At 42.8% G+C, this 15,351-nt stretch overlaps 1 protein-coding gene across 1 annotated transcript in view; it reads left to right on the top strand.

Moving 5' to 3' along the window:
- Positions 1-15,351, top strand: part of LOC147710502 (extracellular fatty acid-binding protein-like) — a 57,363-nt gene that overhangs the window by 15,038 nt on the left and 26,974 nt on the right. The window contains exons 3-4 of the mRNA XM_086919362.1: positions 8,047-8,110; positions 13,700-13,839. Coding sequence (XP_086775488.1) covers positions 8,047-8,110; positions 13,700-13,839 — 204 coding nt within the window. The remainder of the gene's footprint in view (positions 1-8,046; positions 8,111-13,699; positions 13,840-15,351) is intronic.

Raw genomic sequence — 15,351 nt, forward strand, 5'->3', positions numbered from 1 at the left:
TTTCAGACTATGTTTGCGAATGAGGTATATCCCTTACGTTCCGTGAAAGACAATCCGAGAAATAGTGCCTTGATAAAGGGAATAGTAGATATGATCCGAGATATTAATGCATATAATGCTATCCCTAAGGATGAGGTGCAGGCTTACGTTGATTGGAACGTGACTGGATACAGTACTAGCTTGACAGAGAAGGAGAGACGAAAAAGGTCTCCCCCGATTTGGATTGTACCACATCGAGGCCACTTTTGTTTGCAAGGTAGTGGTCGAAATCCGAGAGCTCAGCTAGGTAAGAGTGTGTGTGCCCAAACCTATGTTTATTCATCTTAGACTTCTCCTCCGTTCGTGCCAGCTAAAGGAACGTATTTTGTTTGTCACGACAGAGCCTATACATGGCTGCCACCTGATTTTTCGGGAACTTGTTATGTGGCATTTTTCCTTCCCCCTACATACACTGCTACTCCGGACTATCATAGGACAAGATATGGTAGAGGTGTCTTCGATCAGGAAGATACTGCAGCACAGGAAGTAGGAGACTTTTTCAAGGGTTTCCTACCGTTTTGGGGTCCTATGGCCAATAGCAGGAACATACGACAACTTACGAGAGTGGTTGAGGCCACTATCAATGAGGCTGCAGGTGCCCTTAGTAATGTTACTGCTGAGCTTCAAGCGGATCGTCTTATGACGTTACAAAACCGTATGGTTTTAGACATTATACTTGCAGATAGAGGAGGGGTATGCAAATTGATCCAATCCAGTTGCTGTGTTTTCATACCAGACAATGCCCCTACAGTATACCAAGCCATCTCTAGACTGCATAAGGTTTCCAAGTCTATTCATGTGGACGAAGGAGGCTGGTCGTTGACTGGATGGTTTTGGGGACTACTGTCCAAATGGGGATGGAAGATTCTGATGTACCTTGGTATGGCTTCAGCTAGTCTCTTCTCTTGTTGTCTTTGCATCCAGTCTAGTCCCGCCGTTTGTAGTCTTTGTGCTACCTTGTGTGTGCGGAGACCTGTCTCGAGAGAAGTAGAGAGTAGTAGGATGGTGCTCCAGCAACACCTTGATGATCTGATGAATATTGATATAGACCTAGATTCAGATTAACGTGAGTTTGGGTTATTGCCTACGTAATGGCAAAAGGAGGGTCTGTAGTTCTGTAAAATTCAGTCTTGTCTCGTGAGGTTATGGTTCCGTCACGATTTTGGTGATGTTGTACCATATTCAGTAAGTGCGGCTAATATGGAGTGAATTTGTTGCATTAACTAGCGAGTTCATTACGTATTCAGAGACTTTGTCTCGAATATGGGTTCCATTTTGTCCGTGCCTCCATTTTGTGTTGCCATCACGTAGGCCCGTGGGCCCGTGGAGGTAACCGAACAAACGAAGTTGCATGGGCTTCGTTGTTCATGCACTTATTTACTAGGCCTCTTCTTGACTTGTGAGTGAACTGTAAGAAACCGACCTCGCTAAGCCAATTTCCTTGGTTGATCATTGTCTGAGATTGCCAATCAATGTTCAGGACATCGTTAACTTTTAGGTTCTTTACACATGCTTTATCTTGCTCGTTATCTGTTATTGTTTCTTTTCTATGCTCTTTCATTACATGCATTGTGCTTTCAATTATGGGTTTGTCCGGCTTGTGGAGATTGGATTTGGGACATTCCTAATAATTAACTTGTAGGTTGGGACAATGTAAATTGAGGTTTTTGCTATGTGATACTTTGTTTGAAAATGTACCTTATTCGCTAGAATTTTGCGCAGTTGGTGTGCATTTGTAATGTGAATTTGGGCATAAAAAGGGATGTCTTGCCTTACAAAATTGAACAGTCTCCTGAGATGTACACCGTGTTGTATTTCTAGGACTTCTGTTACTAGCTGCAGCGGATAAATTTGGTCTTTGACGCCACCCAGAAGTATTCTGTGTCTCTGTATACCAAGACAGGTGAATCAGAAGACTTTGGGCGTGCCCCTGGTGCCGCTGGGTTTAAAACCCGGTTCTTCAGAGGTTCGGTGCACACTCGGGGCATATGTAGGCTTTGTAGTATCCGCAGACGCGTTTCTGGCTTCTGCCTTCAGCAGTGCGGAAAAGCCGTCGATGTAAAAGCACAGTCTTTTAAACAGTCCTGCCATTCGATAGGCGAATCCTTGGCCAATGAGAGGCCAGCAATGGGGCGTCTCGATTTCTGTTGTTTGTTGCCAATTGCAATATTCATGGCGCACCCATCGCTGAAATCAAATGACACCTGTAGTTACTGTGACTCTATGTCCCCTCGCCTGCCGCTGTACACCTGTGAGTGTCCCACATTGGTAAAACACTCTCGCTCTATATAAGCAACAACCTGACTTGGTTGACAGAATCTGTTAGCGTCGTTTCAGGCAGCCCAAATTTAATTCAAAGACACCATTCCACCTAGGGCCAGCCAAACTCACGGCGGGTGCAACGAGAAGCGGAGGTGGAACCGCTTTGTAAAACAGCAAAACACGGAGGTTCAGTGCACACTCGGGCATATGAAGGCTTTGTAGTATACACAGACGCGTTTCTGGCTTCTGCCTTCATCAGTGCGGAAAAGCCGTCGATGTAAAAGCATAGTCTTTTAAACATCCTGCCATTCGATAGGTGAATCCTTGGCCAATGAGAGGCCAGCAATGGGGCGTCTCCATTTCTGTTGTTTGTTGCCAATTGTAATTGCAAAAGCTTGTTTCCGGTCCAGGGAAGACATGGCTTGGCAGTTCGGGCTGGACTGTTCCCATGAGGCACAGGGTCAGACTGATTTGCATATGGCCATGTCTGAACTGGGGTGGCAGAGTGGGCTAAAGAACGGTGATGGATTAAACTCAGATCTTTTGACTGGGTGTGAGTGTTTGATTGATTCAGATGCTCCGTCCATCACCACCCCCTTTTGTACCGCTTTTGGCCGCCATAAGTGTGGCAGGGTATGCTCAGACGTGAGTCCCTTGCTCAATTTGCCACTGGATTCAAGCAAGCCGGGCTGAAGACGGCTGGAATGCCAGAAACCGGTCCTCGGAAGCTTGTTTCTGGTCCAGGGAAGACATGGCTTGGCAGTTCGGGCTAGACTGTTCCCATGAGGCACAGGGTCATACTGATTTGCATATGGCCATGTCTGAACTGGGGTGGCAGAGTGGGCTAAAGAACGGTGATGGATTAAACCCAGATCGTTTGACTGGGTGTGAGTGTTTGATTGATTCAGATGCTCCGTCCATCACCACCCCCTTTTGTACCGCTTTTGGCCACCATATGTGTGGCAGGATATGCTCAGACGTGAGTCCCTTGCTCACATTGCCACTAGATTCAAGCAAGCCGGGCTGAAGAAGGCTGGAATGCCAGAAACCGGTCCTCTGAAGCTTATTTCCGGTCCAGGGAAGACATGGCTCGGCAGTTCAGGCTGGACTGTTCCCATGAGGTACAGGGTCAGACTGATTTGCATATGGCCATGTCTGAACTGGGGTGGAAGAGTGGGCTAAAGAACGGTGATGGATTAAACCCAGATCTTTTGACTGGGTGTGAGTGTTTGATTGATTCAGATGCTTTGTCCATCATCACCCCTTTTGTACCGCAATTGCAATGTTCATGGCGCACCCATCGCTGAAATCAAATGACACCTGTAGTTACTGTGACTCTATGTCCCCTCGCCTGCCGCTGTACACCTGTGAGTGTCCCACATTGGTAAAACACTCTCGCTCTACATAAGCAACAACCTGACTTGGTTGACAGAATCTGTTAGCGTCGCTTCAGGCAGCCCAAATTTAATTCAAAGACACCATTCCACCTAGGACCAGCCGAACTCACGGCGGGTGCAGCCGAGAAGCGGAGATGGATCCGCTTTGTAAAACAGCAAAATACAGAGGTTTGGTGCACACTCGGGCATATGTAGGCTTTGTAGTATCCACAGACGCGTTTCTGGCTTCTGCCTTCATCAGTGCGTAAAAGCCGTAGATGTAAAAGCACAGTCTTTTAAAGAGTCCTGCCATTCGATAGGTGAATCATTGGCCAATGAGAGGCCAGCAATGGGGCTTCTCCATTTCTGTTGTTTGTTGCCAATTGCAATGTTCATGGCGCACCCATCGCTGAAATCAAATGACACCTGTAGTTACTGTGACTCTATGTCCCCTCGCCTGCATTTCAGGGGGATCCATCATGTGGGGGGGGGCGAGAAAAACGTGTTTTACCCATTTTAAGTCTGTGTGGATTTTCACTTTTTGAACACGACTACAGCCGAACTGCTGAATGGATTTACACCAAATTTGGCGAAAAGCTAGATGGTGGTCCAGAAAGCGTGCTTTTAATGATTTGGTGTAAATCTGTTCAGCAGTTTTTGAGATATCTATCTTTAAAGAATCTAGATGTCTGGGACTCGAATCCTGTAAAATTTGATTGGCAGTCAAAACTTCAACCAGGAAGTGTTGGCAGCCATCTTGGGACTCGAGTTGAAGCAGAGTCCCTGAAAAAAAGTTTAAAAAGAAACGGGGGCAGGGTAGGAATACCCTGGCTCCCCAGATATGTTGGGGGTCCCTAAGGAATCCTGCATGGGTAATCATTGTTTCTACATTTTGCAACGTATCCGCGAATCTGCAGCAAAATAAAAAAAAGAAGCACGCCCGGGTTCCCATGCTTGGTTTAAAATAATCCCCAGGCCAGGTCCCAGGAGCATATGAGGCCCTCCTCCTAGGGTTTATCAAAGCCCCAGGGGACCGCCACCTCCCTGGTGCACTTTTGATTATGAACACGGGCGTACCCACTGGACCCGCCTGCAGCCCCAGGAACCACCACCTCCCCAGGGCTATTTTAATTTATGAGGGGGGCCTGGCAGAACCTCCTTGCCATGGGGACCGCCCCCTTCCTGAAGCTACTTTAAAAAAATAGGGGGAGCCTCATAGACCCCCTTGCCCTGGGGACCGGCACCGCCCCAGAGCTACTTTCAATATTAACAGGGGCCCTCGCGGGCCCACTCTGCATCGGGGATCGCCACTTCCCTGGGGCTACTTTTAATAATACTGTAGGGCCTTGCACAGTTTTCTCTTTGATGTAATGGGGGGTAGGGCCTCTCCCACTGCCCCGGGGACTGCCACCTCGCTGAGCCACATACTTTAATTTAAAAAAGTGGGAGAGGGCCTATGCCCTTCCCTGCAGCCCCAGATACCGCCACCTCCATGGGTCACAAACCCAATAACTAAGGTGGTCCATTGTGGACCCCCGGGGCCACCACCTTCCCGGAACAAATGTGAACAAAGGATGGGGGCTGTGTCCCCCTTCAAGGCCCTGGGGACCACCAGCCCCCAGGGCTGGCTCCAGTAATGTCCCAGGGTGCCCACCCCTAGGAAATTGAAGTTTGCTATGACATGGCTGGACCAAACAGTGTGCTCTGCTTTGAGTAGGTCTATGGGTGACTGACAGTGTGTAAGTGCCTGTATGGGTATATGAGTGAATATAGCAGTGGTTGTATGGACTGAGATGGTGTATGAGTGGCTGTATGGGTGACTGATTGGATGTGTGTGTAGGCCTATGAATCAGTTAGTGGGTGTGTAAGTACTGGTGTGGGTGTTTCAATGGTTTTGAGAAGGGTAGTTTGAAAGTTGGAGTGGGTGTAGGAAAGGTTATATTGGGGTGTGAGTGGGTGTGTGAGAGATTCTGTGGATGATGTAATCAGTGGTATCACTGACCATGTAATATGTGAGGTCATAAGCAGTTCATTGCAGGTGCTTGTTATAGTTAGCTAACTGCTGAATTTCTCTGGTTTTGTAAGGGTGAAATTGGAGCCAAAGTATAACATCTCTGTAACCTTTGTTTTTTCCAGTGAATATATAAATAGATAAATAACAGCTTTTGTAACAGCTACAAAGGCCTTTTTCTTGATGCCTGCACACATTTGAGCTTCCTATTTACACAGAAATCCGACACTGAAGGCAGACAACCCACTGTAGCAGCAATGGCAGCCATTTTGGAACATACATGTAGAATATATTAGTGTATTGATTAAACACTTTTTTCAACGTATGCTCCTGGCTAAGCAATGTTTCAAAACACTGAATCAGAAACAATCAAACGGACGCTGGGCTCACAATAATTTGTACATTTCAGCTCCATTGGTTAAACCTATATACGTCAAGTACTAAATAAAGTTATATTCAAACAATGAGACAGTTTTGGGGCATTATGGCCCTATTGTGTAAAGCAATCTGTGCAAGTGCTCAATAAAGTTATATTGAGACTATGAATCCACTCAATGAATACAAATAAATATTCTCTCCATGACAATTTAGAGCACTGTGACGTTCAATAAGCAATTACTTATAGCATTTTGTCATGGAAAGAGATGCTGTTTGGACTCAAAAGACGGATTTTCCCACACACTGGCTCCAGCTAAACCGGTAATCCCAGAAAATACTGGTAAGACACGTTGCTCGAAAGCCCTCCAGTGCCCCTTGCAGCGTGCTTATCTGTGAATACTGGTATTCCTGATAAGGGATGGGGGGAGGTACGTCAACAAAAAAACATCCAGTAGCTGCTGCGTGTGGAAGACGTGGATCCAGGTTAACATACATATTTTGCAGCACATACAGGCGGCAAAAAACATTGATGATACTTATCCAGCTGCTAAGCACTTTAGAGATCAACTCTGATCTTGTGACATACAGCATGCTAGACCAAATACAACAGTCCATGAGGGGAGGAATTAGGGAAGCCAAATTGAGACAGCTAGAAAGCAGGTACATCTTGAGGATAGACTAAAGATTGACCCTGCACCCGAGAAAGACATATACTCATATATAGATATCCTAGTGCATCATATTTAAACAATAGAACAGTATGTTCATTTCGAAGATGATGTCACCTTTGCCTCTGTTTCTTTGTTACAAAAGACAGGGTAATATTGTACCTTCAAACAGATCATAGACGTGATGCAAGATTCACAGCAATAGACTGTGTACTTGTTTGTTTTGTTTCCTCCCTTGGCTAAAATGATTGTGTTTTAAATATCTTGAGATATTCTGAGTAGCTTCCAGTTAATCTACAAGTAATGGACTGAGAGTTATGTCCAACCATGATGGCGACTAATAGCAGTATGGTGCTAGTTTAATAATGAATTATAACGAACTGTAAAGCTTTTGTGTATTGTATGTTTTTATTGTGTTCATATTGTAAATGGTGTTTTGTAATTGCTTTTAGCCTGAAGAAGTCCCATGAGGGATGAAACGTGTTAGCAAGCAATTGTACGGTGCTTTTAAAGGAATAAAGTGTTTTTCAATAAAAGATTCATACTGACTACAATCAAGAAACATGACTATCTGTTATTTTCATCTGGGAAGCTATTTATCAATATACTGTTCTATTGTTTAAATATGATGCACTAGGATATCTATATATAAGAGTATGTGTCTTTCTCGGGTGCAGGGTCAATCTTTAGTCTTGGATAGTGGTGGTTTGCAACCACTTTTTCGGGTCACATCCTAGACCCAATACACCGAGGTACAGTGGAGAGTTAATAAGCCTTACACGTAGTGAAGTTTGGTGCTGGACCTTGAAAGCTTTGACACCTTTCTTTGTTAATACATCTTAAGGATAGGAACTAAAGAACTCCTTGGGTTGAACATTGATGAGGAAATTTGCACATTTTTATATGTGTTAAAATACATTTTGTGCCTACATATTTTTATTGAGATTTTGAATATTTTACCTCTTGAGTGTGCATGACGAGGTCAGCTCGTCATAAGCCACGGCGCTCCGGTGCTCATGACGAGCTCAGCTCGCCATGACCGTGCCCGTTAGATGGAACGCTCACACGCTGGGCTAATTCCCCTGCTGTGCTGAGCGTTCCATTGGAACGGGCGTGGTCTGAGCACTGGAGCGCCGTGGCTCATGACAAGCTGACCTCGTCATGAGCACCGGGGCGCCGTGAGCACCCCCGCCCCCCCAGCACAGCGGGGGGAAACAGACCCGCACTGAACGGGTTAATTGCTACATGTTTTGAGCATACACGTACATTAAGGCACTGACTGTTGTTTTATGTTATATTTTTTCGTTTATAGGTTGGAATTGAAAATAATTTACACTGATCAGTTGGGGAGCTGTAAGGAACGAGGAAAAGCTAAGGTAGCTATAATTTTGTTTTGTTTCATTTGAATTTTTATACTGTTTCGAAATATGCCTAATGGGGCTCAATATATGTTATGATGTTAGAAATATCTTTGGCCATTAAGTGAGCTCACTTTTTGGGCACTAGCCTTGTGGGGGTGGTCCCAAAGGAAACCTCACTGATCTAAAAACATATATATTTTTAAATGTATTGAATTCATGCCCGAAAGTAACTATAACTCATGCCCTCACCATGAACTACTAACTACCCCCAATATTACATCCCTCATGACATGGTCCATGATATCGTAGATAACATCACTGAAACATTTGAAATGGCATAAATGATGACAAAACTGTGCACAGTGGGGGCGCAGGTCTTAGTGACTTAAGGGCACAAGTTATAGTTACTTGAGATAACTATAACTGCCGAATTTCAGTTGTTTTGTAAGTTAAAACTATAACATTTTCAGCTAACTATAGAGTCCCTTTAAATTATTTTTTTCAGTGAAGGTCTAAGGTTATTTTTAAAGCCAAGTAAGAACTTATTACCAAACCTAACTATAACGCCAGTTTAACCATTTTGTTTTCCAGCAATTTATATGTACATATATATTGTGTTCTGAATAGTATTTTCAAACAAATCATCAAAATGGGTGTAGATTTTCCGTTATTAACTGCGATTAGCACTATTTTGTTAAAGAATAATCTTACAGTGATATTCTGGTATCGCACCACTCTAAAAAATGACAAAAGACACAATAATAGAGGTCGGGCACTTCTAGACTTGGTGGTGGATTTACGCCTAAAGACACTCAGTGGAAGAAGAATATCTAATACACCGAGAAAGACATTTGAACCACACATTGAATGTGAGGAACATGTTAATAGATTATATTATGGATATTGTGGCATACTTTACTTGCATTCATGAAATGGCAATTACAGGCAAAGTAGCAAGTAATCTTAATGCTTTTTGGCTCTTATTTTTTAGATGGGAGTAGCAGTGGTCTGGAATACACACTAAAGGAACAGACAGCAAAATTCCAATACATTCCCTAATTTCTTGCGGTTCAGAGGATTAGAAGGGGTGAAGACCCAAACTTGCATCTGTTCAATTTCAAGACAAAGGAGAAAGACAGTATGACTTGCTTTGTCCACTATGGATCAGGAAACTGTTTTCAGAATCTTTCTTAGATTGAGTCTGCCCATTTAGAGAGCAATAAATCATTTTAACTGTATATCATCTCATCCCATATGAATACGCATGAGTTTTAGCCATAACATGAATGGCATACTCTCCAGTTGCTTCCTTCTACTCAGTAAAGTTCACCTTTTCACCTCAATATTATGATGATTTTTCCTACTGTCTTGTCATGCCCAGTGATCACTTTATAGTCATTCAACATCTCATTATGTGAAAACCATCACGCATTGCTCTCCTGTGTTTCGGTTTTTCACATGGAGGTCCTACGATTAAGATTTAGGGATCACCTAATGACCTACAGTTGGCTTGCACTTTATCTGTTTCCCACATTTGGAGCAGGTAAGCTATAATTGCTATGTCAGGAAACCAATATAGGAATTTACTTAACCATAAATTAAGATATTTTGTTAATCAGCGCATGCAACCAGAAACTAAGCCATTTTTATCAAGAAATTTGATAGCATAAAAGTGACATTAGATTATAAAGATATCTCTTGCATTTCCAGTGGTGCAATGTGTTGCATAACAAAGTCTTGGCAGCAGATAATCTTCCTGCTTTACTTCCTGTAGTGAGATGTATAAATGTACAGCGTGCAGAGCAGCAGTCATCATTCTGAGCCTCCGGAGAAGAGTCCACTAGCCATAAGAGACCCAGAGTCACAGACAGCTTGAAAGCTTGAAGACCATCATGTCTGCGATGTGGATAAGCCTTGGTCTGCTCTTCTCAGGCCTGCTTCAGGTGCAGGCTATGGAGATTCCAGTCATGAGCAACTTTGACCCTCAGAAGGTAACTATCATAATTGTGTTAATCTGCTGCACATATCTCAAACTTGGAAAATTAGCAGGTCTGTGAGGAATACAAGAGGTGCACATTTTAAACTGAATAACTTTGATCTTCCAGTGCAGCAAATTAGATCTTTATTTGCCATGCACTACAACCCTGCTTTTAGTCAACATTAATATTCTACTTTGGGGCCTAAGACATATTTCCTAATGTTTTCAGTTCACTCTTCAGTTGTTCCAGACAATCTAGTATGACAGGAAACACACCTCTTCCAATGCACCTCAATCCAGTCCTGAATTACCTCAGATATTACCATATTGCATTATAACACACTCCTTCCATGTACATCTAATTTCATCCCTCCATCACGCTATATCCTAAATAGTCTGCTATTAAATACCCATTCCTTTTAATGCATCTCAAATGTTTCCCCAGCATTACATACACATACACATTCCATCCAATGCAACTCAATTAAATCCTTAATCACCCCAGGTATTCTGATATGGCATTGTAACACACTCCTCCCAATGGACCTATATTGAATAATTATTGACCTTGGATATTGGGGTATGAGTGTAACACACCCCTTCAAGTGCACCTCAATCTTCACCTGACCATTTCAGTTATTTTCTCAAAGGGATCTGACACAACACTTTTCACTGTTTCAAATACTGTATTTCATTGCAGTAATAGTTGGCATTGGCAATACTTCCCTTCTGCCTGCACCACTTCTGAGATTCAGATTCTGCTAATAGTGATAGCACCAGGGTAGTTTTGGTGAGTCAGTCATTTTTGGTTTCCTTGTAATGTTGGCACCGTCAGACAAATCTGCATGAAACTTTAAAAATAAAATTTGTCTTGGGATGTTTCATGCAGATCCGTCAATTTAGGCCCACGGATAATCAGTAATTCACCATTTTATTTCCCATTGGAAGTTTTGCTTTATGACACAGAAAAAGCAGTTGAGAGAATGATGCAAATCTTTGCATGGAGTTAAAAATGTACTCCAGGAAGTGCCTCTTTTGTTGTGATATAAATCTGGTATAAATCTGGTTAGTGATTTTTGAGAGGGGCTCAGGTTGGGCATGAAGGCATTGTGGCAGCCAATACAGGACTCGTGGACATTTGAAAAGACTCATAAGGCGGCAGTGTGAACACACCTTGACCACCAAACCGATTTGTGTTAATTCCAGAGGGAACCACCCAAGCGTTTAAAATAAAAATAAAATATATATTTTCTTGTGGGATATATGGATTCTCGAATCAGAGCAAGGCACTCCTGTGTGGATTTAAGGACCCTCTTCAGATTTGAGGATCAATCGAGGATCTCTAGAGAATCCTCAGATCTGACATGATCCATGGAAGCTTTCAGAGGTGAAAGGCAACAGGGCAGGTAAGCTTACCCTGAATCTACATATCCCATTTTGAATCCACAGGTTGAAAAAAAAGGCAGGAGGGCTGATTTACCTTTTGACGGATGGTACACCCTCTAAGCGGGTGGCAAAGGATATTACCTTCCCATCCTGACGAACACAGTATGCCAAATTTTTAGATGACTGCTGCTGGCCCAGTGGTCACTTTTGGTCACTTTTGTTTACTGAAAGACACTGGTGATGCCTTTCCATGTCCAAAAAGTATAGTGGTTGGCCGCCGGTGGTTTTGACAGTCATTTAACAAGGTTTTTACATTTTATTGTCAGAACCAATCTTCCAAAGCAAGAGATTGTTTCAGAAAAAGAAAAAAAGAATACTCCCCTCACCCTCATGTCTTTCATTTCCCAAAGCAGGAGTTTGTTTTACAAAAACAAATGAAAAAAAACCCTCAACTAGGAAATTTTCTCCCAGCATTGGTGGGGCTTTACTTTTTTCCGTCCTTCTGTGCAAGGTTGCTCCTTGAACACAAAAAAAAGACTTCACACCAGTTAATTGTAATTTCATTTTCATGAAACAAATAGTAAATGGAAATATTCTCTATTTGTGCAAAAAAAGAATTGAGACAGGAAACTGGAGCCTCAACCAACATCTATTGGGCCAAGCCACTCCTGTGTTCCAGGCACTGTTCTTGCCACCTCTAAGGCCAGAGATCGCAAAGGCAATGCCAGGAGTCACAAGGCACAAGCCAGGGGTGGCAGCTGCGACGTTTGGTGATCCCTAATTGACTTCCATTACCGACTATGTCGACGGAAAGTTTGTAGTCCTCTTGTCTCTAAATGAGGCAGATGGCCCACAGGATTGGCGGGCATGGAACTCTGTTGCATTATTGAGAGAGTATATTGTCCACCAAACTCTAAATCAGGCCTAAATAACGTGAGATCTACCCTGCTGTGCTTAATCCCAAGCAAAATAGGCATTAATAAAAATACACATACTAATCCTCCAATAGCTCTGGCAAGGGCAGATTTCAGACATTGGAAAAAAATGAAAAACTATAGCAAAACACTCAATTGATTACTGCCAAAACTCTCCTTTTACCCCAAAAAGTTGTGACTACAACTACATATATATGAGCAGAGTTTAGCTGTATATAAAAAACATTTTTATTTTTATTTCACAGAGCGTATAATGCTGTTTATTGCCATTATTGAGGGAAGTACAAAGCTGCCTCTCATGAGTTCTCCTCCTTCCCATACTCAAATGTGTTAATAAATACAATAATGCATTCATCGATTCTCCATTAATACTATGCTCTGCGTGTTTGAGTGTTTTTATTTCACAAAATGCTGTGGTATCAAAACCATATTTGACAAAGAACCATGAAATATGGGACAAATGCTACCATTCGCAGAGAAAAATGGATCTCATCATCATAATGCCAGTCACGAGCCACTCTGCAGAGCCTTATCATTGTCATGGCTAGTATGATGTGCATCATGAATATTCATATTATGTGAAAAAGTTATTTAAAATGTGTCAAAAATGCAGTTTATGTGACACAATCTCTGCCAGCATTACTTTCATCAGTTTCAGTTACAAACCTAGGGCCAGATTCAAAAAGGTTCCTTACACGTTTGAGTAATTTACACCTTTGTGTAGGTTTAATACTTTTTTGGGTATTCACAACATCTCAGTCTATATTTACTTCAAAAGTGTAACATACATGTCTCCACCTAACTGAAGGGCCTGGGGGCTATTCAGGAACTGCAGGGTTTAGAGTAATTTACATTTGTTATTTACTCTTACACATTTGAGTAACTTTACAGTCGGATTCGGTGAATAGTCAAAAGTATTAAAGTTACTCAAAGTGTAAGAGTAACTCATATGATGTCACCAGAACCCCAAAATGGGAAAATTGGACCATATTAAATAGTTACCCAATATGTATCCTTTCTCTATTTCTCCCCCGCGCCCTCTTTCTCTCCCTTTCTCTATATGGACAATACAGTGGCAGCGATTGCCCCTCTGTAGTTATTGTTAAGTCTAACTTGCAACACCTTTGATGGCGGCTTGACAAATCTGCATTAAACTCTAGAAAAGAAATGCTCATCAATGGGGGAGCATTTACAGGAACTCTGAAAACAATGCACGTTCTTCTTGTACTAAACTATTGGGCCACTGTTTTGAGTACTGCCACTTCAGAATCCTGATTTAGAAGCAATTTGTCCTTTCTCTTCCAGATTGAAGGAAAGTGGTATGCTGTGGCAGTGGCATCGAACTGTCCAGAATTTCTTCAGATGAAGTCAGTGATGAAGATGCCCATCACCATATTCAACTTACTTGACAACGGAGACCTGTTTGCTGCCACAGGCGTCGCAGGGTAAGTGTTAGACAAAGCACTCAACAGAGCTAGTAGTCTATTGGCTAGGCAGTATTCGATGAGCATGAAATATACAGAGGATACAGCAATGATTTCTATTAGAGCTTATTTTTTTTGTTTAACGTATGTGCATACAATTGAAAAATTCTTTCACGCTACATAATTTGGTGAATATTTCTCACTTTAGGGTCATTTTTTACACCCTTTTAGCCCATCCCTTGAAAAATGAGTCAACCTTTTGCCCTAAGCACAGCTTCAGAAATTGTTAGTTTTTTAACTTATTCCATCAGGCCATATCCAATCTCTGTTTACTCTTAGCAATATATTGCTACTCCCCTCTACCCTAATGGTAAGTAACTTTACCACTTTATTGGACTATGCATGATTCTTGTGACACAAAAGCGAAGTAGTCTGTTGTAGACATCTGACCTGGAATCTTATTTGCCTCATGGGAAACGATGAAGGGCCATTAGAAAGTGTTCTTAGACAAAATCAATAGCCTAGCTGGTGTTTACAGACAAATGCCTTGTTACTTTCATTCATCAAGTTGAGCTGATAAAACACATGAATCCCCGGAAATCCTTGACAACTCCCACAACGGTTTTCGTGCCTGTCACAGCACCAAAACTGCCTGGTAGCAGCCCCCAACTGTATCTGCATGCAGTTTGACCAAGGCAGATCTGCAGTGCTGATTTTGCTTGACCTTTCAGTGGCATTCGATAGCATCTCCCCAGTGCGCATAATTCAGTGACTGCTGGAAGTAGGAGTTACTGGTAGGGCCCTGCAGCGTCTCCACTCTTTCATGACCGGCAGAACTCACATTGTTAGCTATGGTGGCTTTAGAGCAAAGGCTTTCCTCCTTCCCTATTGGGTCACCCATGATCTTCCCTTAGCCCCACTCTTTTTTAACATCTTTGCGATCCCTCTTGTGGAGTTGGTGAGATCGTTCGGTTGCCAGGTGCTCTCCTACCCGGACAACACACAAATGATTGTTTCCATAACAAATGATCTGCAATCAGTTGCCCAAAGTCCAGCATTATATACTGGATGCGGGACAATTTATTAAAGATCAATTCGAACAAAACTGAGGTGCTAGTCTTTGGATCACAGAACTCCATCTGGTCAGAAGAGGGTCTTACCTTCGATACCCAGGTCAGCCGACAGTCAGCACCTATTACTACATCTTAAAAACCCTGCGGAAAGTCCTGCTGTGTATACCACATGAAGTACATCGGCCTACTATCATTGCACTGGTTACATCCCGCCTAAACTACTGCAACAGTCTATACCTTGACATCAGCACAGAGTCCCTGAACAAGCTTCAGGTGGTACAGAACGCAGCGGCAAGGCTGATTCTCAACATCTCGATGTATCAGTCAGCCAAGGAAGAATACAAGCCTTGCACTGGCTCCCTATCAGGAAGCCCATTTCATTTAAGGTCCTAAGTATAGTGGACGAGGCTATGCACAGCAATGGCTCCTCACACGTAAAAAACGTGTTGCAGTGATACAA

This window comes from Lissotriton vulgaris, chromosome 5, assembly GCF_964263255.1.
Source record: "Lissotriton vulgaris chromosome 5, aLisVul1.2, whole genome shotgun sequence".
Classification (NCBI taxonomy): domain Eukaryota; kingdom Metazoa; phylum Chordata; class Amphibia; order Caudata; family Salamandridae; genus Lissotriton; species Lissotriton vulgaris.